General features: G+C 39.9%; 1 protein-coding gene across 1 annotated transcript; it reads left to right on the top strand.

Annotated features, from left to right (window-relative positions):
• The first annotated feature begins 5382 nt into the window (after positions 1 to 5382).
• On the top strand, positions 5383 to 6549 carry rprma (reprimo, TP53 dependent G2 arrest mediator candidate a). Its single transcript, XM_022215753.2, has one exon. It carries the CDS (start codon positions 5685 to 5687, stop codon positions 5991 to 5993), a length of 309 nt encoding a protein of 102 aa, XP_022071445.1. The 5' UTR covers positions 5383 to 5684; the 3' UTR covers positions 5994 to 6549.
• The last annotated feature ends 20121 nt before the right edge of the window (positions 6550 to 26670 follow it).

Here is a 26670-nt window from a genome sequence, read left to right as displayed (position 1 = left end):
AATGTGCTGGGTTTGGAGATTCCAGTCTAATACATGCAATTAATAATAATAATAATAATAATAATAATAATAATAATAATAATAATAATAACAAATATTACATTTCATACGTGCCAAATAGATTTTCTTTCAATTTCATTTTAATTTATTAAAGCTCCCAGAGAGTTTTTTTTTTTAACTTTTCACTGTTGTGCAGAAATCATTAAAATCATTTCTTCTTCCTTCTTCTTCTTCTTCTTCTTTTTATTATTATTATTACATTTTTAAAGTAGACTTTGTCTTAGACAGACTTTATTAATCCCCAGAGAGAAATTCTGTTGTTACAGCAGCTGGGTATTTAACAACAAGGGGTTAGACAACAACAGGACAACACAGAATATTAGGTCAGACACAGAATAGAAGCTCGGCATTAGTAGTAATAGTATCAGAAGTAATATATGTTACAAAACATAGTAGTGTTTTTTGTTTTTTCTTTTGTTTAGAAATGAATCAAGAAAACTAAGACAGATTATTACTTCTCTGTATTCTTTTTTCCCCCCAAAAAATTGTAGTAGTCGTAGTAGTACTATAGTAGTGGTAGCAGTAGTTGTGTATGTTGCTTTTCTTTAAGTCTTTGGTTTTGTGTTTGTATTTGCCACAGATAAATGAATGAATCTGGAAGACTAGAGACGGATTAATATTCCCTTACAGCCTTTTTTTCAATTTGGCGTAAAGCAACTATAACATAATACAGTAACAACAGCAAATCTGGCCTCCACATCCTCTAGGGATTGACCGATTACCGACCTAGCTGATTATTGTATTGTTTTTTTTTTAACTAATATATGAAAAAACATGTATTAGTAGCAAAAGTATTAGTATTAGTCATGTGTATTGTTTCTGTTTATGTGTATGTATTTGTTATATTTGAGAATCTAGAGAACTATGACAGCTTAACATTTCCATATATTATTTTCTTTTCACTTAGTTTAGAGTGACAGTAGTACAATACAATCACTTCAACGATTCTGGCCTCCCTATCATCTAGAAATAGACTGATTATTGTATTATTTCTGTGTGTGTTTAACGACGTCACTATAAAATATGCTGAACAGAAATGAAGTAGTATTTGTCATTCCAACACACTCCATCTTTACAAAAGAATGCACATTATGAAACACTTGAGTATGCACTATATTGAAAATGATAAAGGGCAGATGTAGAGTGGGGTCATAGACAACAAACCATTAGCCACAAGGCTTGTGAAATGTCCCAGTTTTCCTGATGGACTTCGGTGAAGTGGGCAGACATATTGGCTCACATCCATCCAGAGCATCGTAACAGCTCGTTCTTGTCTTTCTCTTATCATCTGTGGCATCATGTTATTTGAATAAAGCTGCATTTGAGGCGGCCTTTTATAGTCACCGGTCAAAGGAGCGTCTGTGTACTGGTAACACTATCTGATCAATGCCCTTTAAAGCCACATCAGGTGTGCATTAACTAAGCGGTTGACAATATGTCACCAGTTGAACAGCTCACCGATGTTTTGTGCACGATTGGCACAAAACCCTAGCCTAACCGCGCTAGACAACCCACGGCAACGAATTTAATTCTCTGCCAGGGTGGGTCGAGTTACCCTCCATAAGGCTCGAGGTTGGATGCTCCTATGAAGTGTAGAGTCAGAAGGCGGGCATAACTAAGTGACAACAGAGGCGCAACGATTCTGACAGAAACAACCGGAAACAACTAGCCTAGCCGCGCTAGACAACCCATGGCAACGAATTTAATTCTTTGCCAGGGTACAACAAAAACGACAACAGTCGTGAATAATCTTTCTGTTAACATGTCTGTAATATACTTGAGCTTCACCCATTGACTGTATAAATAAGGCTTCACCGAACTATCGCATCCTCCGATTTCCGGCGCTCTAGGAGCCTATTCGTTGCGCTGATTGGTTGTATACCTACCCAATTGCTGCAGAGTGATTTGATAGACAACCTTTTAGCCCGCCTCCCTCCCTGTCGAGCGTGCCTAGACCCTTGCGTCTTCAGAGCATGGGTCTAGCGCGGCTAGGCTAACAAAACCCCTTTTTAACTGTAACCATGAAGGTAAGATTTGTAATGTAGCTCTGAATCAGAAAAGAAGACCATTTGCATGCTGTGTTTATGTTTTTGTTCAAGGTAAATTGAATAATAAATGTGCTCCTTTGGGTCAGATGCAGTCACCTCTCTCTGTCTCTTTGATCTCCAGCAATATCATGCCCACAGCACCATCTGATTGATCAAACATCATGACCAATATCCTATCAACATGAAAGGATAAATATGGAAAAGGTCTCTGTTTCTTCTTTTTAAAGTTATTTTTGCCTTTATTGTAGTGCTCAGCGGAGAGAGAGACAGGAAACGTGCGGAGAAGGACATGCTTGGTGGGACTTGAACCCATGACCACTGTGTCAGGAACTATAGCCCATGTTTATGGGTCTCCTGTACAACTATATGTTGAGCTACAGGGGCTCCCTCTTTGTTTGTGCATTAGAGTTTGTGCTATTCTGAATTCTGAAACCAAGATTTTCATTTTTACTGCAAATATGTATTGTTTCAAATAACAATTTATCAGTCCCCCTGATTACTTATGATCAGCCCAAAAGAATAACATATTGCTCAACTCTTACTAGCATCTCAAGCATAGCAAAAATGACTCTGGGCCCTTCTCTGTATGCAATAAAGTTTTGTTGTTGTTGTTGTTTTTTGTTGTTGCGTATGGAGCTTTGGAAAAAAATTCTCCTGTATTTCCTAGTCTGACTTTTTACTTTTGCCATCATAATACATTCAAGTATCTCCTAGTGAGTATTCACATTGCTGATGTTTGTTTTCATGTTATGCACACAGCAAAACAATAGGACAGTTGAAGTACAGTAGACGAGGTAAATAAATAATGTAATTGGAAGCACAAATTACATACGTCCTGGTGTGCATGTGCATCCATGGGGTGGGTGTTCATTTAATTTTTAGAATGACAATGTTGTTTTCCTCACAGCTATTTTACAGCAGGCTTTTGGTGAATCGTGTTGAACAATGCTGCCCTCTGCTGCCATCGAGAGGAGACCTTCAGTTTTAGATTTGCCTCTGGGCAATGTAGTAGATCAATTCGGGACTTAACATTTAATTAACATTCAGAGAATGATGATAACTCTGATGTAGTGTCAGTGCAGCAGCAGAATGTGCACTGTATTTTCATGTGAAGCTTTTATTGCTGTTTCACCAAACTCAGCTGTAATGCTGACAAATACTGCACTGTGCGCGCTGTGTGATAAATCTGGCCTCCAATCGTAACGGCATTTTGTATGCAGATATTCAAACACTGTGTTCACAACAGATGCAAAATATCCACTAGATGTCAGTGCATGCTTGGGTGCTTCCTTGGTTCAAGAAGGGAGAAACCCTAATGAAAATGTCTTTATGCAACTGGTTGGAAGATTTAATTGAAAATATACTGTGAAATGTTACGCTGCACTTTGACTTGTTTTTATGTTTAGGGCACCTTTATGGCAAAAATGTATGTCTAATTATGATAATTTTGATGTATACACCGTTTTTGCTTGTTCAGTAAGGAATGTCGTGGTTGTTGCCGCCAAAGCAATATTTCATAGCATACATTTTTACATGTCACAGCAGGAAAAGCTCAAGTGAAAATGATACAGTTTCCACTGCTTTCGGTACACTTGAATAGACCAGAGTCAGTCTTAGTGTTATATGAGAACATTTCTGTTGTGGAAAAAGCCTGTTGGTTTTTTTTTTTTTTTTTAAATCAATCTATCTATTATTCTGAAAAACACAACATTTTTTTCTCTTAAAAAAAAAAAAAAAAGGAGAAACTTTACTGGAAATCCCCAGTTTTCAGATCCCCTCTGGTAAAAGTCACTTTAAAAAACAAAAACAAACAAAAAAAAAAACCTTTGTTATGTCGATTTGGTGGTTTTAAATGCTAGAAGGCATATCATGAGTTGCGGGGACAGATGAAGCTGAGTGTGGGATTCCTGTTAGTCTGAGGCCAATGATGTGTGATGGAAACTGGCAGTTGCTGCCCCAAACAAAGGAGTTTAGGTATCGCACAAATGGGAAAATGGAAAATAAGATGGACAGTCAGTTTGGTGTAATAATGCAGGCATCTTACAGAACTCTCTTAGTGAAGTATCGGCAAAGCTCTTGATTTATAAGTCAATCTATGTTCCAACCTTCAACTAGGGCATTTACTAAAAAAATCAAGTTGTTCATACAAGCACAGAAAATAAGTTTCCTCTGTAGGATGGCTGGGCTCCGCCTCAGAAATATGAAGCTGGGTCATCCAGAGGGAACTTGAAGTAAAATCGCTGCTCTTTTGCATTGATAGCAGCACCAGAAGTGGTGTAGCCCTCTGATTAGGATGCCTCATGGATGTCTTCCATTGGAAGTTTTCCAGGAACATCCAACTGCTAGAAGTTCCTGGAGAAGACCATGAACTCACTGGAGGAATTATATATCTCATCTGACCTGGGAACATCCTCTGGAGGAACCAGAAGGCATCACTGAGGATAGGGACAACTAGAATGACCTGCTTAGCCTTCTGTACAACCCTGGATAGATGGATGGATGTCATGAGTAAAACACTGATGACAGCCTCAAATCATCTAGGGCATTGTAACAAACCAAAGGAACCAATCCTCTTAACTTGTGGGGTGAGGTTATTTGTATTCTTATTCTTGAGAATCGGTTGTCGATTTGAACATGTAAAGCTGAACCACTCAAATATTACAACTTGTCATTGTGGAATACAGAGTGATTTTACATAGTTTGAGCAGATTTGTAGGTGAGCTGGTGTGCTGGAGTGGTGGCTGGAGACAGAGGCGGGGCTTCATGGATGAGCAAATTCTAAGGAGAGGGGGTAGAATTACATCTAAGACATTTTAAGGCAGGAAAGGATTATGTTAATGGGGAAGGATGCATTTTTAGGGGTTTAGTGAACTAATACTTCATCACTTCTCATCCCAGGCACTCTGTTACAACATTAAAACAAGTGAGATCTCTGTATAGCTTATAATGCCCACATTGTGTTGACAGAAAAGTGTTCAGATATTTTTGAGTTGTGGTGGAGGAGTTCAGCTCAGGCTGTTGGAAGTTATTTCATAATATACTGTCTGCTGGAATACATGCATGTCAGTATAACACAATCAGACTAAGCAGATAACCTGCTAAAGGACCGCTGTGCACTAACACATGCCTCATACACACACTCCAACACACAGCAGGCTACAAACACTCAAACACACATGACAGACATGGTACAAAATGTCCTACACACATGCACATTGGTGACACACATGCATTGCGGTCGTATGGTGGCGCTCTTGCTGCGTCCTGCCTCCTCCCTCTCCAACAGATCCGGTCTGGCTATTTAACCGTGGGGTTGGCGGATTCATTTCGTTCTCAAACTGGCAACACAACACATGAAACATCCAGTAATGCGATTCCAAAGCAGCTGGTTAAACTCCAGAAGAGCGCAGGCTGATGTGACAGAACTTCTGCAACTCCTCATCTTCACTTTCCACTTGATGATTTATTTCTGTGGGATCGTGCCGGGCGCGCCTTTCCCCTTTCCCTGCCTTTCGCATCTTTACGCACTGAAAGTTTGATTTAAAAAGGAAAAGAAAAGGAAAGAAAAAAGTGGAGATGAACAACACCGGGTTCAACCAAACGGAGGGTGGACTATTCAACAAGACTGAGGAGTTTTTCTGCTGCAACTTTTCATCCGTGGTGACTGATAACGGCTTCGTGGCGGCCGCTCCGGATGAGAGGAGCCTCTTCATCATGAGGGTGGTCCAGATAGCCGTCATGTGCGTCCTGTCCCTCACCGTGGTGTTTGGCATATTTTTCTTGGGCTGCAACCTTCTCATAAAGTCAGAGGGGATGATAAACTTTTTGGTGACGGACAGGAGACCGTCCAAAGAAACGGAGGCGGTCATTGTTGGAGCCTACTGACTGACGAGGACCTTTTGCGCTCTGGTTGCTGTGATCAGATGGAGACAATGCGATGATCAACAGCCTCAACGAGGTCCCTGTTTTTCAGATTTAAACCAGAGGAACGGTCACTGTGCAAGAGGTAACCCTGCAGGTGACTGAGGCTCACTTTATCTCTTGTGGCCTTTTTCTAAAAAGAAAAAAAAGCCAACAAAGACATTTCCAAGAGGTACTGTGCATTTGAAGCCTTTGTTTATTAAGTATTCAGTCACGCACTGTTGTAATTTCAGTAGTTGCACTTGTTTGTCAAGCAGCATCCTTTGTCATATTGGTGGCAAAGTCTTTGTATCTGCTGCTTTTGAAATACTCCCTTGCAAATGCAATGGAGGAATTGATGTTTAACATGTGCTGCATGTTGTGTGTGTTTCTTGCATACAGCGTGCATCACTGTGTTCAGTGGATTTCCTGGTGATAAGTGTATGAGTGTCTGCGTGGGCGGTGGAGGAAGCCCAGCATGCTGTGTATCCTGTTAATTGGAATAAATTGATTCTGTAATTAAAGCTTTTCTCCTAATTAAGGTTGATTTTCTTATCATGAATATCACCCCCTCACAGCCACGCCCTCTGACTGAGCAGATGAGATTTCAGGAGCTGCAGGCTCTAAAATTTCAAGAGACATTTGAATCAGAGGGATATTGTGGAAATTATGTGCACAATGTCAAGAGGGTTATTGATCCTGACAAGATTTGGAAAAATATATGCTTTCTGTTTATTTTAAATGGAAATCAAGTCTTAGAAATTCACAGGGATACATGCAGGAGGAAATGCTTCACACTCTCATTTGCAGTTCTTTTAATCAGTCAGACAGTCAATATCTAAATATGAGGTCAAATCATTCTAGTGAAACTCTTATTTGAAACAAAAGGACACTCTAAACAAATTGCATAGAGACTAAAAAATACCCGTCCTGTTATCTGAAGGTGTTTTGTGTCTGGGTCAGATTCTGATCCATGCACCTTCCTTCCTCCTTCTGTCAAAACATCTGTTATGCTCTGCCCCCGGCTCACCTGGGTTTCAGCTCCCTGGGAGCTTCAGAAATGACTTGTCTTGTCAATGCAGGGAGGATGAAGCCATCGGGCAATATGCTGCTGTCTGATTGCCCACCTGTGCACCGCACACACAGTTAAATAGAATCAGCTTACTTTCTCTAAAATGTCCTTCACCCCAGTTACTCCCTCCTCCTGTTTTTCCCTTCCTGATTGACGAGGCCTTATTCTGTCTTGTGATGGATGTCCGCAGGCTTGTCAAAGCTGACGCAAACCCTCCGCTGTCTGGGGCCACTCTTGATGTCCTCATGTGGGATCTGAAGAAATCTATAAAATCAATTCTTTGTGAACTTCAATTTAATGATGATACTGTGTGTAAAAAGACAGGTGCTGAAGTTGAAGGAGGAAGCAGTATATGTGTGGTCATTACTGGAATGTCTACACTTCATGGTGTAGGAAAGACCTGTCATACTGTATGTGTATGAGTTGGATTACATACTGAGTGATATACAGTATAAAGTAGTCCGGTACTGTGGAAATAAATACTACCTGTTATAGCTTACAAAGCTAGTGTTTAAAAGTTTTAAAGATGTTTTGATTGTGTATTGCTAATGAATCTTCAGTCTTGATATAAACCTGATGTAAATTTTTGAAATCCTATTTGTTCACTTTTAGTCTTGCTCTCTTGGAAGCCTCTAAAAAAGGACAGCTGAAATGAAGCGTGATACCTAGAGGTTAAAAATGAGCAGAAAGATTATTTTCATCAAAAAAAAGTACACAGATAAACTTGCACCAATAAATCACAGTCTGACCTCTTCATAGTTTAGCAGATACATTTAGTTTTTCAAAACTGTGCAATTTATTTATCTTATTTTCAGGTCATGCATAACTCTATACAGCTGAGGAAACAAACTAACATTGCAAATAATTATTTATTTCAAGATATTTTTTGTACAGACATGAATTGGATTTAGACTGCAGAGAAAGAAATGTTTACATATTTAATATAGTAGACAAAAATATATCTTTATGAATAACAAAATAAAATGTTCTAAATATTAATTGACCTGAATTCATATGTTATACTACAGTGACTATAGGATAAAATCAGAGTACAGTACAGCAGGCAGGATTACTTTCTATATGTAACACCAAGTGTTTCTCCCTGCCTTGTATGATTGCTTTCATTAGGGAAGGCTGGGAATAGCTCACAGGAAAATATCGTGGCGGTTAAATATCCAGCAGAGAACAATCTTCTGTCTGCAGCTGAACCATCGTTAGTTTCTCCTGCAGTGTCTCAGACACATTTATTCAGACTGGTGGATGTACAGTTGGAGATTATAGTTTAAAAACAAGAACTTTATCAGAGGACACTTGGTACATTAATTTTGAAGATTTCACACTGCAGTCACACACCAATGCTCAGAGATTTAGGAGATACTAACAGCCAACAGCTATCTCAACCCCTGGCATCCCGGCTGTCAGCAAAATGATAGTCCTTCACAAGGTTCCATGAGCACCTCCTCCCAGGATATTTGAGAACGTGCTGATTTTTACTCTGCACAAACCAAAAGCACAGAGTCAGGTCATCAAAAAAAACATGGTTCAATTTCTGATTTTTGACTGGTGTTACAGTATGTTCTCACTTTTCCTCCCAAAGGCAGAAAGTGTTGTAAGCCTGGTAGAGGGGAAAAAAGAAATCACTCTTCCCTTTTTTATCGTGTACTTGTAGAGAAACTTATAACACCACTGTAGCAAAGGCCATAAACAGTATCGGTTCACTTTTTCCCGTGAGGACTGTATGTGGGCCGTGTTCAGCGGTGACAGCATCTGCAGGGTGTTGATTGTGGGCTAAAAGAGGCGCCGGGTCCTGGCTTGCTCTCTTGTGATTGGCTGGTGAGTGGAGTTCTCGTCGATGAACTGGATAGTCACTAAAAGCTCCAAATAGCAGCAAGGCAGCCACAGTCATCTCCTCTGTTTACTCCAGTTCTCCCACGGCTCATCTCCCATCCTTCCTGAGTTCACTTCTTAGTTTGTGGTGGTAGATAATATCCATGCCAATGAATTGTGGTTGCATTAAATGTTCCTCCTCTGTATCTCTTTACAAGAAAGCAATAACTGATTATTGATTTTGTACTGTGGTGCATGACTCAGTGGAATCTTTTTAAAGAAATGAACACAGACTTCAAAATGCAGATATTTCCATCAGCAGCTGTAGCCGACATCATGCAGCATCCAGATTCTACAACAACAGCAGTAATTGTGGAAGTCAAGCTGTGATAAATCCATACAGGCTGGTTTTGAAGAATGATTCCATTACTTCACATCTCCAATCCCAGTTATGGGATGAGTCATGGCTGTGTTGTACCGCTGATTGTTTCACACCGAAACATCACAAGGATTTAACATCTGAACAATCCTGCAACTAATACTTTACTGTAATCCAGTGTTTGTGTGTGTGAGAGAGAGTGTGTGTACCTTACTAACATAGTGGAAACAAAAATGCGTTCAGTCACAGTCATCTGTGGAGACTCCCCTCCAATACAGTGCCAAAAACTGATCCCCACAATAGAAATCAGTCAATTTTAAGGTCAAGATTTGGTTTTTGGTTTTACATTAAGGCTGCACCAGTTTTTGTTGTTGGTGCTGCTGTTTTTGAAAGCGATGGCTTGTAGTGAGAAAAAAATTATCTCAAAACTTTGCAATACTTTTCAGCCCTATGGAGCATTGTATCCATTTTATAGAGCATATGAGTAGTACATTACTGCTGTCTTTTAGTCTCGCCACTCTTATGCGTGCTTCGTTCATTCATGAGGTTGATGTTTTCAGTGAAAAAGGTCTGCACATCACCAGCATAGCAATAAATGGTGCAAAGACTAAAGACAGAAGATGATCTGATAGTTATACTGTAGGATGCAGCACCAAGTGCACAAGCTGTTTGCGGGTCAAACACATGTTTAAGCTTATTAAGTGGAAATTTACACACGACAAACTTAAAAAGAGGCTTCCGCCACACACACTAAATCTGACATAGTGCTTGCATAATCAGTGCAAGCAAAAGTGAAAAACACCAGGTTAACTCAGGTTTGATAATAGGGTTAGGATAACAATGAAGTTATGCATTATTCTAGTAAAAGTGAAGTGAATGCAAAGTGTCCATATGTGTGTGTTGCATCAGGAAGTAGTGAGGTTATTGTAATGCTGTGAAAGTTCAAGACACTCTCCTAATTAGAGGATACAGCAGATTTTTCTGTGACGACGAAAATGCAGGACAGACATTACGGATGGCCAGCAGGAACTCATTATTCACTGCAGTCATGCAAATGTGTAACGAGCGTTCATTGCTTTAAAAATAATAGCTGCGAGGATGTGATATTGACCCAGCAATCCATTTCAATTCTTGTGTGAGCGTGTTTCAGGCTTTATTGACCTTCTAATCATGCCATTCTCTGGCAGCTACATCAGCTCCTGCTCAGCCTTGTCTCTGAAAGGGAACTATTACTTTTACTTTCAGAAGAAGGTTTCTTTATACACTATTGCCAAATAATAACCTTTTCAAGAAAGCACTCAGAGCACCGAAGGAATATCAAGGTTTTTTTTTTTTTTGACAATGAGATAAACTTTAAAAGCACTTTTAAACTCACCGTTAAAGAATGTGAGCACAGACACACTATTTTCAATGCAGCCATTGCATAAGCTTTCGGGGTATTTTTTTTTTAATCAAAGTAAAATTATAATCACTTGAAGTATTTCTCAGCTGCCATGCTTTAAAGCGCTTAAGCTGACCCACAGTACAGTCTGTGCTGTACACATTATAAGCATACTCTGCCACAATTCAGCTTAATTCCCTTAAGCTTGAGTAAAGACACCATTTGCTGCCTTTTTTTTTTTTTTTTTTTTTTTTTAAAAAGCAGTTTGCAAATCACATTTTTATGAAGAGTCGCCTTTTACCTTGGCTATAGTTATCAATATTGTGTAGCAGCAAAGCTCCCTTATCATACAGCAAGATGTTTAATAGAAATATGCATTATTTAGTCACCTGCCTGACTCGGTACATCTGACCTGTGTCTGTCTTCTGTTTACACTATACTTCATGCATGTTTGATTACAACATTGGTCACTTTTCTAAGTTAGGCTTATCCAGGTCTCTTGTGGTTGTATACAATATGCTAGAAGGGCAAACTCTACAGCTGCTCGTGGACAGAACAGACTGTCACAAAAGATACTGTAAAATCTAAAGTCACCTGATTCTATAAGCATCTCTCTGTGTTTAACCTTTGGATATTTCCTGCTATAGTATTCTTGTTTTAAAGATGGTTACAACGGAACACCAAAGGGGCTTTGACATTCTTTTTTCCCTTTCATAGTTTCCTGCATCACATTTTTTTCCTAACCCGTCACCGTGACTAAAGTGTATTTGTACATGTATTTTTTATCAACCATTGAAAAGGTCTTTCTTTTGTGCCCACAGTTATTTGTGTTGAGTTCTGACAGACAGTTTCAGTGGCCACAACGATACCTGAAGACCTCAGTTTGACACCTGGCTCACGCTGGCAATGTTGACTCATCTGTGGGCTTTATGTCATCTTCATCATCATCATCATCACCATGGCCATCACTCGCTCTCCTGTGATCCGGATGACACAGAGGAGTTATGACTCACTCAAATGTTTTACCACTTATCTAGATAAAGAGGGAAAAAGAATAGGCAGGAGCACAAAGTAATTCTAACAACTGCAAAGCCACACAAAATTAGAATTAATATAATAAATAATTACTCTGGGTTTTTTTTTGGTTTTTTGTCTGCATTTATTCTCATTGTTTAACTCCACTAAAGCACAAAGATCTTTGCAACATTTATGCAAGGAGCAGAACTCCTGGCTGAGCAAAGATACACTGATGAGAAGCGTTCTCTTCATTCCTGACTGTAGAAATCAGCTGTGACAGTTTGGACCTGCCTGCCAAGCACCCGCGTCCTGCCTGTCTATGTGGCACACTCCTGTGCCCCAGCTGTCAGCTGCATTCAGTCACTGTACCGATAATGAACCACCTTTGGCCGAGCCATCCCTTATCACAACATACAGTAGGTCGTCACCCGATCATCTGAACCACAGCTACATCATTTCTGTGCTTTAGTTACTGCAAGATTTGTATGCAATAATGCCGTTTGCTCCAGATTGGAATGCAATTTTTACAATCCAATTCATTGCACAATTCTTTATATGAGATTTTAAAAGCTCCTACAGAGTTCTATATGAAATCTGCACAGGAGCACTGAGTTTGCAAACTATGCTGTCGACATCCAGCATGAACGATAGGTCAAATCTGATGTGCCAGCTGAGCAAAGTGTCCCTTGTTTCCGATCTGATGCTATACCTTGGGAATTCATGCCTAATGGTGCACCTCCTGGTTCTGTCACAGCACATGAAAGTAAGCCTGAGTGCTGTATGATAAAACCTTTACAGGGTCATGACTTATTGAGCTTCCTCAAATTGCTTCTCACGGTGCTGCAAGCTCTTCCTCCCTCAGGCGTAGCTCCATTATCGCCTGCCGCTGCCTGCAGGTGCTTTATGGTCACATCACTGACTTCCTCTATTTAAGCTATGCTGGAGCTCATCTCCAAAGAAAACTACCACACTGCATGTTGTTGATAACTTTGGAAAAAAAAGAGACTGGCCAAAACTGAGATATCAGCAAATACACAAATGACAGCATGATTGTTATATTAACAATTGTGGCAGTCTCAATGGCATATTGGTAACTGACAATCTTTCTTGATAAAAATTAAGCTCCAATGAAAGAGAACAACTACTCCCATGTGTGATTTCCATTAAAGGTATCATATTTTATAAAATACAGATTCCCAAAAAAGAAAGACTTTGGTGAGCAAAGATAAGCAAGTGCATTGACAGAGCAGATCTATCATATAGCAGAGGAGACCGAGGGAGATAGACAGCGAGCGAAAAAAGCACTGAAAGAAGGAAGATGTTAGAGCAAATGAGTCAGAAAAGTAGATGACTTAAAATGTTATTTCTGTGCAAAAGATGCTATCTGAGCACAGAAAAAGAGCTCCGTCACTCAATGTCAGAATTATCCGCTTCACTCAATGTGTGACTTTATAGCAACAGAACAGGATGACATTCAAAAACAGCACTAATATAACAGCGCTGGTCTCACATATAGAAAATCTGTTGTGTTGTTTCGCAGCTCTGTGTACCAAAATAACAGCAAATAAACTGGGAGATTGATTTTGTCTGTAGACCACCCGGATAATATCTTCCTTTCCGGCTCCTTTTGTTCAGTGTGAGTTGCAGTCTTCAGTGTTATCTCGATCATGTGGTGCGTGTCTTTCTCTCCTGTGCTTATATGCTATAAGGTTCTGCATCACAGGTGCAGCTGTGACCACGAAGTGTTGCAGCGATGTGTGTGAAATGACATCCCAGCCTAGCAGAGCCACACCTTACAGCACAACAGCTGTCACAAAGGATCAGCATCCAGCCTCCACACTCCAGGAGCTGCTTTCTAAAAGACCTCTGCTGTTCTGTTGTCCTCGCTGCTTATTCTGACAAATGAAAGGTCAGCTCCATCATATGACCAATAAAGACCCGCCTGTTTAACTGCGTCAGCTTGCATTAACTCAGGTTTGCAAAGAGTCCCACAAAGCTGAGTTTTATGGGTATGAAAAATATAATTTTCTGCAAAAAATGGGGTTAATAAACTTATTTCACGTCATCAAAAATAATACTTCGACAGACATCTAAAATAATATTTTAATCAGTCGTCACAAACATGTAATTTAGCTTTTAGGTAGCTCTTATTAGATGCTACAAATGAGCAACAAAGCATAGCTCGTCTAAAGCACCAGACACCCAATCAAGCATTTCAGGTATGATTAGCCTATTCATGACTGTAATAAGCTACATCACCCATTTAAAAGACAAAGCCTGGCTATATTATTATGAGTTATCTATCTACACAGCTGCTCAAGTCGTCGTATAAATGGTTTGATCCCAGAGTTTTGCACCTGGCTAGTGTTAGAGACGCTTTGATCCATGTCTCTGCTTGTTTTCCGCTCTTTGTAACCATTAAATGGCTCCCTGGTCCCTTTGAGGGAAAATTGATTAGTGATTAAAAAAGGAAAGAGGAGGAGAGGCGTCTTTGTGTCTAAGCAGACTCCCAGTTGTGTGGGTGGCTTTTACGGGGCAATAAGATGATCCCCTCCACTATGGCATTTAAATCTGAAAACACAATTAAAGTGAGAAATTAGCATTTTCAGATCGTTTACATGAAGAGCTCCATCTACAACAGTCAAAATGCCTGAATAACTGGAAAACAAGTATACTGTGTTTCATACCACCAAACTAATCACCAAGCTGTTCTCATTTACACATAAGTTGTTGTGTCTCTGTTTCAGGCTATTTAATTAACATGAACTGCTTATATGATCACACTGCGTTAAGAAGATGCTACTGCAGCGCATAAGCTGCTTTACTGAGATGTTGAGACTACACTGAGACTACAGCGGATTCAGAAAGAACTCGGATCACTTCACTTTTTGCTCTAAATTTCACTCTGCCAGACTTTTCCTTTAGGCATCACACAAAAGCCCTCAAAGGCACATACATACACAACAAAATAGCCATTATACATGAGAGATCTATTCAAAACACCACCGTAAAATCTTTTTCTGCAATGAATAATGGCACTTATTGTTTTTGCCCCAAGCTGCATCTTTGTTGAACACGAGAGAGACGCACTGGATGTATACATTTTCATGCATACATGTTATAATTCCTAAGTGTACTGTAGCAAAATAAACTAAAACTGAGTGTAAACATAAATGCACTGAGACAACATGCTACTGATGAAGAATGCAGTTAAACAGAACTGTCAATGTGAACCAATAAGAAAACTGTTTGCACATAAGGAAAGAAATCACATTTTTTTTCTGCCTCAGCATCCCGTCTCTGGTCATCAACATCACAGGCAATATTAGAACGAGCCAGGCAGCAGGGGGGAAAAAAACCTTGTATACCTAATCCACTCCTGGCAAGCCTCAACTGTAACTTCTAAACAAGCTTCCTCCATGACCTGGAGGAGGTGAACATGGATGCAAAAATCTTGGTCATACACCTTCCCATCCATGCTTGGGGGGAGGGGGGGACGGACCTCTCTGGGGTTTAGAAAAAGAGAATCTGCATGTGGGAAAATGTTATTGAATCTTGGGTTATTCCTTTCACGAAATAAAACAGAAACTGACATGGTCCCAAATGGCAATGTAGCATGGCTGCTGTGGCTGTGCTGTCTTCCCCTCTGGTCCAGTCGATATACATGATCTTATAGAGCATAAAGGAAAGCCAGGCACGGTGTTGAATAGATGTGGTGTAGCACAGCAGTGGAGGAGCCCCTCTGTGGCTGATGGTGGCAGAGTCACATTCCCTTTGCGCTGAGACCATTTATTTCTCCTACTTTTGGTAACATTAAATCCTGATTTAGCAGAGATGAGTTCACAAGGAGTGTCCTTGATATCAATATTAAAGATTTTCGACAAAAGACATGAAACACCGTACAGTTAATGACTGCACTAAAATCACATTGCTATAGTACACAAAAGTAGGTCATCATTTATCCTGCATTACAGGACACAATGCTGTAAGGCATTACTGTTCTCAAATAATTGATACAGTATAGCAAACGAAACGTACACGGATTTCAGCGATGGTGTTTGAGTCTATTAGAGCTCGTTTTAAAAGGAACATGAAAGGTGAGTTTTTTTCATCCTCATCCAATTCTATTCAAGAATGCAGTCAGTTGGAACCCTGAAGAATACCCAATCCTCTATAACTCTCTTTTGTATCTCCACATGTCATTGATGTTGTTGGCTATGACCACATTGATGATTTCAAAAATAGCCATCTTCTGTATGAAAGAGGTTTGAAAAAATACTAGTGTTGATGGTATTACAATAAACCATCCATTTTACACAATAGGAGCATACAGTAACTCCATACGAACTGTATGCGATATAATACACTAATGAAATGCATTTCAGACAGTATACACACAACAAACAGCTACAGTGCCAACAAATGATAAACTGAAGGAAAACCCTGAACCCATGAATCCCAAAGTGAGGAGATCGGGTGGTTCTGGTATGACATGGTGGGTTTTTGCTGGCATGATTTTGGGTCCACTAAACCCCTTTAGAGGGCAGGCTCACTGCAAATCATTACAAAGTTGTTGTAATTGATCGCCTTTATCACATGATTAAACATTTCTATCCTGATTGGAGTGGAGTGCCTTCTTCCAAGATAACAGTGTCCCCCATTCCACAAACGAGGGCACAAGAGGTTACTAAATAGTTTGATGAGGATGAAAATTATGGTAATCGTATTCTATGACCTTCCACCACCTGCAAGCAGGTCTAAACACAGAATTTGGACAGACAGTACCCTTCATCACCATCACCAAAACAGCAAATTATGGGATATCTGTAAGTAAAATAATGTCCCATTCCTCCAGTAGACTTCCAGATATTTGGAGAATTGATGCCAAGGCTCACTGTAGCTGCTCTAATAGCTCCACACCTTTTTAAGACAGTGGATGTGGATTTTTCTTGTAATTTGTCACTCATCTGCAGTATGTAAATTAACCTAAATGGTCCACGGTATACTGGTTATGGTGGAGCTTCTTAGCCCCAGCTGCAATCTTTTCCCAGCTTCCCTTGTTGACATTCGATGGACAAGGTCAACCAGAGTTGCAGTCAGTTCATCAGAAACTATTTGTGTCTTTGCCCTTCCTCTTCCTCATCCACCTCATCTCCTGTGTCCTCTTCCTTTACTGTCAGGTCTTCGTTTCAAAACAAGTGAACCAACCCATGGCCCCTTTATTTATTCTGAGGTTCTGACTGGTGTGTTAACAATTTTGACTCTTAGTGATTCCATCTGGGGAATAAAGTGGTGATGACTTGAGGTAATGATATCGAATGACAGTGCTTTTTAAATGAACACATGGTGCAGCCAATGATATATGACAGGTCTGTGTGTAGGTTTTCATAAGTCCACAGATCTGACTCAGGTGTGAAATCAGATGAATAGTTTAAAAGTTCTGGAAAATGACTCTGTTTTGTGGTAAATAGTAGATGTTGATTGAGCAATTGGGCAAGTGAGGAAGATTCAAGCAACTCAAATTAAAATTTTTCATTTTTGAAAGTGTTTAAATCCTTAATTTAGTACGTTGTATTAGATCCTTAGCTTCCTGTTTTCTTGTGTAAGCCTCTACAAACTTTACACACCTGGATTTCAGTTATTTATCCTTGGTTGGACCACTCAAGAACAACAAAAAAAAACTCACAAAAAAAGTCACTCTGTTGTGTTGGCGGTATGCTTCTCGTCATTGTCATGCTGACAGGTGAACTGTCACCCCACTCTAAAGTTGCTGCTTTCTAGATTTTTCTATATTTCCTTTTTCCTCAGTGACAATCATTCTCCTTGAACCCCTATGCCCCTACTGCATGATGCTGCCACCACCATGTATCCCCCCACAAATCTGAAGTGTGATGAGCAAGACTTTATGCTTAATTCTTAGCCCAAAGGTTGCAGTTTTGTTCACACGTGCGCTTTTCTTTACTTTGTCCAGCAGATTTAATTTGCCACAGGTGGCTTCTAATCAAGTTCTAATTACCTTTCAAAGACAGTTTAAGCAAACTAGATCCCCCTGATCAGAGTTTGCCACAGCAATGAGTCTTAAAATGTGAATTTGCTTCAATTTATTGCATGAAAGGATTGTGAAAGAAATGTTACAGGGAAAAAAAAAATCAAACACAGGTCACAAGTTACATCCAGAGTTTTTTTCAAGAAAGTCAAATACAATGATTAAATGCCTATATGCATGTTGACAGTTGGAATATCTTATCTAAAACAATTGTGACTGTTGATGTCCATCTGACTGTGGTCATGAAGGGGTTTTTGCCAATATGGACAAGAAGAATATTAGTAGTGTGTTGAACAGAAAGTTGTTTTCTAACTTGACTTCAACACAGTGTCAGTTAGACATGTGTCAGCTGTTTCACAAGATTCAAAGACTGGAAAATTCAGTTCAGTGTGGGCACAAATGGACAGAAAAACAGGCATTTCCAAGTTAGATGGCACAGCGCATCCAGGACTGATTATAAACCTGTCAGGTCTATAATACGATGGAGCTCTACAGTATACATATTCATAAAGTGTGGAAATATTGAGATAAAGATGTTTAGAGAGCTATCAGCCTGCTGTACCGCTGCTGCTGTAGAAAGGCGCAAGAGCATCATGGCTGCCATTAATCTACACCATGCAGTTGCAGCCGATCTCAGAAAGTGCAGCTGATGTCTCTGACTCAGACTCTGACCTCCTCCCCTCCACCACTGCTTGCAGAAGTGATCATATCCCTTGACAATGCCTCAGGGCTTCACCTGACCGATGGTGCCTTTCACTACACCTCTCTTCACACTCTTACCTTTCAATGGAACTTGCAATTGTGCCTGATATGGAGAATCTGTCTAGTGTGTGTCCTTTTCAAAGCTTTAAAAGTCATAGTTGCATAAGCTATATTTGTTTGTTTACTGAAAAATGCATCAATTTCTAAACTGTCGTCATATTATTAATGTTAATTATTGCAAGTACAATGCTACTCTAATGTAGTAGGTGATAAATACTAAACTAGTCCTACAACACATGTAGAACTGTCACAAAAAATGAAAATATGACAAACTCCAGTCACTGTTTGTTGTCATTGCTGAGTTCTTATGTAGAACTTCAGTTCACATGCCGCCAAGCAAAACCATGTCACCTGCTGCTGCCATGTTCGCCCACGTTCATCCAGCAGTTTTCATGTATGAGAGAATTGAAATCAATGTGTATGAATCCATGTGATTTTCCACTGCTGAGAGCAGCGACCCGCAGCCTGTCACGTGTGATGCACAACACTGAGGGACACTCCTGTCACCGTTTCACCAATGCGCCAGAGTGATAACAGCACAGGAGGATCTACCTCTCACATTGGCGTAAATAGATCACTGGCCAGCTCTGGAAGCATATCAGGTTACACTAGTTCAACACAGAATCCCTCAACTGACAGCCAGTAAAGCTGAGCAGGTCCATGCTGGAGCTATCCAAGGGCAGAGAGAGAAACTAGTGCTCTGCTGCCCCTCGCTTTCATCACGCCATGCACATCCGAGCATCCCTAAACAGGCAGTCTCTCAGGGGGGCCCTCTGTCATATGTCAGACATTGGCATTATTTTGTCTGGGCATATTTGAAAGATTATTGGACAGGCAAATTGGTTTCCAAAGGTTTTCTCTAAAAATAGCTCTGTCAGCGTAGTGCCATGCCATGTTAGGTTATTTTTACATAGCAGATGTGATGCACTGACAGCGTCATTACACCAAATGGATGGAACTCACTGGAAGCCAACTGGTGACACTGACAGCTGCTTTAATTTTTTCTTACTTGAGAAGATCCCAGCATGAGACAGTGGCTGTGAAGGACTAGAAGAAATTCACTTTTCTTATCGGGCATGACATTGGAGAAGCATTTTTAGGATTAATGCCCTCTGACAGCTAAGTGACAGCAGTCATCCCTGAAGCCCTACAGCAGTGTGCATGTAGGGGTTAGGAAAGTCCAAGAACTGTCAGTACAAGCAACACACACATACAGTGCAAAGGTACATGAACATATACAGAAAAAAAAATGTCTGAAAAGGTGAAGAACCTGACAAAGTCTACTGGGAGTGGAAGATGGAATATATATATATATATATATAGAAAGGTCTGCTGGTCAGCTGCTGACAGATTAAAGCCATGAAAACTACAGGTGGCATTTAGAAAACTGCTTATTTTGTGATGAAAACCAAACAAAAACATGTCAGCTGCCAGATTTCTCAGGTAGACCAGGTTGAAATGAGCAGAATATGAGAACTCTGTTGTGAATAAATATCAAATCCGTCTCTCTCTGTCTCTGCATCCTAATCTATATATTTGTCTCTCTGGTTTTACAGTTGTCTCCATTCCTCTCCTCTCCTCTCTTTTCCACCTTTTCAAATCTCTGAGTGTGTTGCTGTCTCGGGGGTCATCAGCGTCCCTCTGCTTGCTTTCAGTCTGCATTTCGGTGACAACAATGTCAAAACACATCAGCCGTACTCAGAGCTGAGCAGGTTTCAGTGCCACCAGGCTGCACAGACCGGCTCTGTAAATGCAAATCTCTCACTCACAGGGGCTACAGACACCATCATCTTTCCCTAAAACCACAACATAAAGCTGCTCCCATCCAACAAAATAGATGCATTGTTTTTGTGATCAGTACCTGACAGACTGCTGGAGGCTAAAAGGAGCATACCGTAAACTGAACTCTAATAATACCTATAAATGTGATAATGTGTGTACTGAAGAATGATAGGACTCTATATAGCAATGTACATAGCAACAAGACCCATGGAGACAAAAAACAAAGAGAGATGTAAAAGATAGTGGAACTGCTGTAAGAGACAAACAGAGTGATTAACTCTGCCATTATCAAGCAGCACATTTTTCTGGTCAATTGACTTATTGTGTCTCATCAGATAACAATTGCAGCTCTTATCCTTGTTAGCTTTTGCAAAAAAATAAAAAAATAAATTGCCGCAAAGTGTCTGCCTGCAATCAATCAGCCTCATTGTGGGGGAATAGAAATGCTCAGTTATGCCATCTGCTCAAAAATGAGACAAGTGCCCACTGCCGCTGAGTGCTTCTGAACTGGTTAGCCTCATAATCCCCACTTGATTTAGTAGCATTCCATCTGAGAGACTCTTCTCCAAATATACTCCTGTGTATAAGACGGAAGAAAGGGCAACTGCAGCTTTAAAAAGGTAAATGACACCATGAGGGTGAATATGGAAACTGCCATTTGCACATTGGTCTATAAAAAGACAAGGATCTAACTGTAAAAACACAACCTTTATTGTAGGCACAGGTCCAGGGGGTGCAGACTCTGAAGTTGCCTTGATAAAGTTGAAAAAGTCTAATTTAATTAACAAAAGCTAAACTTATTGCACATGGCATCAGATACTAATACACTATAGAAAGCATACTAAAAAGTGAGATCTTGATTAATTCCTTATATGTACTCATTCAAAAGTTTTCTGCTGCATTCATAAAAATGTGTGTATTAACCTAATTACAACACGATTTTGAGAATTTTCCATTGCATCTACGTAAGACTGGTTTATCTGGAGACCTGTCGCCACAACAAAGAGCTTGGTTCCCATCTGTCAGACCTTATCAGAAGCTTCACACCTTTTCTAGTTCCATCAGTAAGACAGGAGTGATCTAGAAGAGTGGGAAAGAGTTTTAGACAGAATCCATTCCTCCTCCATCAGTGCCCGCCACAGTCTTATCTCACCAGAGCTCATTCATCGGATACTGGACCAAGGTCAGGCTGTCTGAAGTTAAATCTTACATCAAGTCTGCAAGCGATGGATGTAAGCAGGCTCCTGGTATTTTGATGTACATGTTTTGGCTTTGCCCCATATTATTCATCATTTGAAAGTCAAATTTTTTTGACTGTCTGTCTCTAAAGCAATCATCAACCTTTCCTTATTCATTGCTCACCTTTGCTCCTCACCCAAAAACACCCCACACTCCCAGAATAGGAGCCCTGGTCTTTCCACCTTAATTGCCACACAGTTGATTCTCCTGGGCTGTATGTCAACTCAACCACCTTTCCATATACACTGGATTTAATGAGCTGTCTGCATCTTGAAAAGATTAGATATGCACGACAAAGCAAGGCAGAGAAATTTAATTTTATTTGGGACTCATTTATTTCTCTCTTCTCCTCTCTCAGTGTGGGTAAGCTCATTCCTCTCCTGCTCAAATCTACGCCAATAAACCCTACTGAAATTCATACCACCATCTACAGATATGATATTTCCTTTTATTGATATGGGAGTTTGGTTTTCAGTGTGTGTATTTTTTTATGTTGTGAGAGCGTGTGATTCTGTTGCTGCTGTCAGGGTCTTGGGAGGAGATTGTTATATTGTTTAATCTTAGTCAACTACAGTTATGCCTTGACTTCTCTGTTCTGTGGGAACAATAACAACAAGGTTAAAAAAATCCAAGGCTATTTTTTAATGCACAAAGTGACACATTTAAGAATGGCAACAACAGGTGGTTGCGGTGGATGATGGGCACACAAAGCACAGAGACCAGGCTTTGCATTCCCACTTATGCAACAAAAGCACTTTAGCTTAAGGTTAGGAAGAGATCTTGGTTAGATGTCAATAAACACATTATGTCTACATTCATTGTGAACCTTTTCTGTATTAAAACACACCACAATCTCTCTCCAAACTTAACCAAGTGCTGCCAGTGCTTCAGCATAACAAAAAAAAAAAAAAGATTAATAAAGATGCAGTCCCTCAAAGTGGAAATTATACTGCAAGATCTGATGGTTTGACTTAAAAAAGTGTATTGTGTATTATGCTGGCACTTCCAGATAATTTCAGTGTCAGTGTAATGCAACTTAATTAACGTCAAAGTGGATCATCAAATGATATAAACTCACACTGTATGCACACACTCTATAAAATGATGTATTCTCCATACATATTCTGACAAACTTGACAGCATAATTGTTTTTTCTGCTGTACTCTGAATATCAAGTCTGCCTAAAAACTGATTATCAAAGCAGTGGGAAATAACTGTCCATGTCTAGTCCAGAAAGACATGTCATATAGATGGACAGACTCCCATTTCTTAACAGGGATGCCACAGCTAGCCGTGAGCAGTATACTGTGTTTTCCTAGAAAGATGTGTGGGGTGACACGCCGCATGGGTTTGACAACTGTCACATTACATTAGCCTTTGAACGCAGCCTCTGATTACTGGCAGGTTGGACAGACTTGACAGAAGGCAACTGACACTTTGAGATTCACATTTGAGTAGCCTGGACACTGGAATGGTATCCGAAAGCTGGTTGAGAAATATTCAGCTATCACCTACATGATTCCTAAACCTTGTTTTTGTCTGTTCAGAGCATCTTACATAGAGACAACGAATGGCTGTTCAAAGACTGTTGCCTCTTCCTTAGTCCTTTATAACTGAATTAATGTCTCCAGCTCCTGACCTTTACTGCCATGTTCAGGACTAGAGATAACAAGCATCACATCCTTCAAAGATTCTTATTATGGAAATGAGCACGTGAGTGGGCTTGCAGATTGAATATGCGACTAACAAGGAGCAGCTGCCGCTCAAACAATAACACAATGACTGGTGAATTTCACTCTGTACTCAACGTAAACGACTGCATAGCACAGAGTCGCCTTTCAGTTATTTTTAGGTTAGTAAAGATGATAACACGTGTGCTCTAAGAGATGTTATCTTTACTATTTCTTTAGATACCAATGCTTAGTCTGGTGACAAACTGAAGCGAAAATAAACACAAACAAGCGGAAAAAATTGAACAACTGCTTCCACACAAGTGCACTGCATGATGAAAAAATATGCAATTAATATCCTATCAACCCCTGTGACATGCATAAAAATGATGAGCACGGTCAGCTGACCTCAATTTTGGAGGAAAAGATCGAAGAGACTCTGAAAGATGGTTCACTATTGGTTGAGAGGGGCTTCAGTCACAAATACTGCTCAGCTGAGTTTTAGCAGAAACACTGAACACTGGGAGTAGAGCATGCATTTAGATCTATGAGAAAAACAACAATAACTGTTCTGCAGGCCAACAAGAAGGTCAGCATGCTCAGACAGGTGATCAGACACAAACCCCTCATTACACTGACATAATTGCTAATCATGTTTAAACAAGATACTAATCAGACATGAAGTCAATGAAGCCGTCTCATGCAGCTGCTGCTAGTTATGCTTTGCTCCTTTACCTGTTTCACACGACTGTTACTCATGTTGATCGATGTCTCCGGCTCCTCCAGTAATACTTTCTTATTACCATACTTATTGAAGGCATCTGCTGCTTTGTGCAGGTAATATCTCACTAATGTGCAGCTGGGTTTGGCTTTATGTAACACAGGAGTTATGGGCTCTAAGAGAATCCTGTAAAATTGCCACATTTCTTATGCAATATTAAAAATGTGAAATGCAATATTTTGTGTTTTTTTTGTTTTACTATTATTATTAACAGTAATTTTTTGCATTTATATCGCACTTTTCACAATCCTGGTCACAAAATGCTTCAAGGGGCAGCGAAATAAAAAAGTCAAGTCAAAAAATGACCAGAATTTAAAAGACTGATAAAAACACAATAAGGTGTATAAATCTAACAGAGTTAAAGAGGTAGAAAAATAATGAAAAGAAAAAAAGCCAGTTCAACGGAAATAAAAAATCTAATAAAATGTAATTTATGCAGTTTAGGAAAACTGTACGTAGGCATGGTGGTGCTTTGAACTCAGTGCTAACATCAGCTTGCTGACGTGCTCACAATGACAATGGTAACATGTTAAGGGTTAGCAGCCACCTAAAACTGTGTAGGAAGCATTTTTCTTGTAGTCACTGCGCTAAAACTCCATAGTAACCGTTCAGCTTATTGCATATGAAGGGATCTGAGTGGAAATTAGATTTCTACACCTCCTCAGGGTTTCGATTTTAGACTTCAGAAAGTCTTGCCCACGAAGGGTGACTGTAACTAATCACTTTTTTTTTTTTATCCAGAACAAATGAAAAAGTATAAAAACTCATTCATACACTTCTTTCTATCACTGACGACAGCTGAACATGGCAGCGTCATGTCTGAATGAGCTCGCTGCTCACTTTTCTGTAATAGTTGAGACAGCAACCCAACATGATCGGGGTCAGTAATATTTCATGTATCACATTCAAGAAGGTACAAGTCTGAGCTGCACCATCACATTAACAGATGGGCATGTAGAGGCAACTGTACTTAAAACTGTGTGAAGTGATATGGCGAAGGTTTTTGCTATATTTCACCACCAATGTGGGTCCAAAAATATGACAATATTGTGTCCTAAAATTCCAATTCACAGATTTCATTCACTCACTCTGCACTACAGTTTCAAATGTAAGGTTACAAACTAAAATGTCCATAACAAAAAAAAAACTTTACTGGCATAAAAACAGACATGGATAGCTCAGATGAGCAGATTCTCTGCAATAATTTCTCCACCAAGGAACATGGCGGAGTTATGTGACGATCGATGTACGTTTGTCAGCATGTTAGTCTGAAGTTCTGTCCGTTAGCAACATTACTCAAAAACAGAACAACAGATTTAGATGGCATTTTCAGGGAAGGTCAGAAATGACAGAAGGCTTATAGTATGGATCCACAGATTTGTTAAACATGTCTTTATCATTGCGAGATAGCGTCATGGCGTCACTGTAACTATGACTACAACAGAACATTATGTCAGTTGCCTGCTCATGATCACATGATTGGATCCTACTAATCGACCGCTGCGGACTTATCCGTCGGAAATGATAAAAGCAACTGGGCAACTTTGGCGGAGTACGATGCTCTCTAAGTACTTTTCTTGTTAACATCATCAATTGCTTTTCCACAAGACATTAACAGGAGGTGAAGTTTAGTTTGTTGCTTTCAACTGTTTGTAGGAGTCTTTCCTACAAACAATGCAGAAAACTGTACCACAGGAGGCATTTTACTGTTACCGTTAAATGGCTGTTCGTGTAATTCTACTAAATGGTAATCAGCACTAATGGTTTTTCTGGGACCCTCCTTTCATTTACTAAGAATCCCTGACAGATCCCTTAAATCATGTCATGTGTTTCCACCTTCATTCACATCAGTGATCACAAACCACTTCAGAGCATGTCGAGGGCTTTAATCTGTCCTCGGTGATTAGGAGCACCATTAGGGTGACATTTAGGCATTCTGTTGTACAAACAACGAAACACATTCATGCTGATAAATATCACAGCTTTGTAACAGTCTGAAGAAGGTAGAGTTTAATTATGTTGATGCTCTCTATTTGAGTCTACTCTGCCCAAAATGTAATAATCACAGATTGGATTCAGTGACCATTAAAAAGGTGGCATCAGTTTCCATCAAACTGCAGTCGCATTTAAAAAGATAAAGGTCTAATAGTTAAATATCACTTGACCCAGTGAAGAGAGAGCTCTGCGACTCAAGGCGAGACAGTGAGGAATAGCTCAGTTATGCTCTTTTAATTAAATGCCTGACTCAAGTCTGACAGGACAGACCTGCGGTATCAGAGCCTCTGAGAAACGAACGTCACAAAAGGATTGCTCCATGGGTGAAGTCAACAAGATTGCACCAGACTAAACGAGAGCCAGCGGAGAGATGGCTTCAGCCCAACTGTTTCCTGGAGATAAGGGGGAACAGAGCATTCGGGATGGAGCAAATTAAATAAGTCAAGCAAACACAGAATGACAGTTTAACATGATATCTAATTGACGGTCAGGGATTGCCAGATGCAGACACATTCAGAAGTGTCCAATTTGGCTGCACTCGAGCACTGTGGAATTGTAAAACTCCCCACATCGTTAGCAGCCTTTGTCTCATCACAGTAAAAAAATACTGTTTTCCCTAATGCCTAAAAGTTACAAAAGTTTCAGAGGATATATTAGTTATCATAATTGGTTGCATAGAATGTGTGCAAATGCAGCTTTTAATGCAATTCA

Source organism: Acanthochromis polyacanthus, chromosome 14 (genome assembly GCF_021347895.1).
Source record: "Acanthochromis polyacanthus isolate Apoly-LR-REF ecotype Palm Island chromosome 14, KAUST_Apoly_ChrSc, whole genome shotgun sequence".
Taxonomy (NCBI): domain Eukaryota; kingdom Metazoa; phylum Chordata; class Actinopteri; family Pomacentridae; genus Acanthochromis; species Acanthochromis polyacanthus.
This window is presented reverse-complemented; position numbering and strand designations above follow the sequence as displayed.

What these genes read in the sequence shown, in the direction of transcription:
- rprma (XM_022215753.2), top strand. Translation starts at nt 5,685, where the DNA reads ATGAACAACACCGGGTTCAACCAAACGGAGGGTGGACTATTCAACAAG.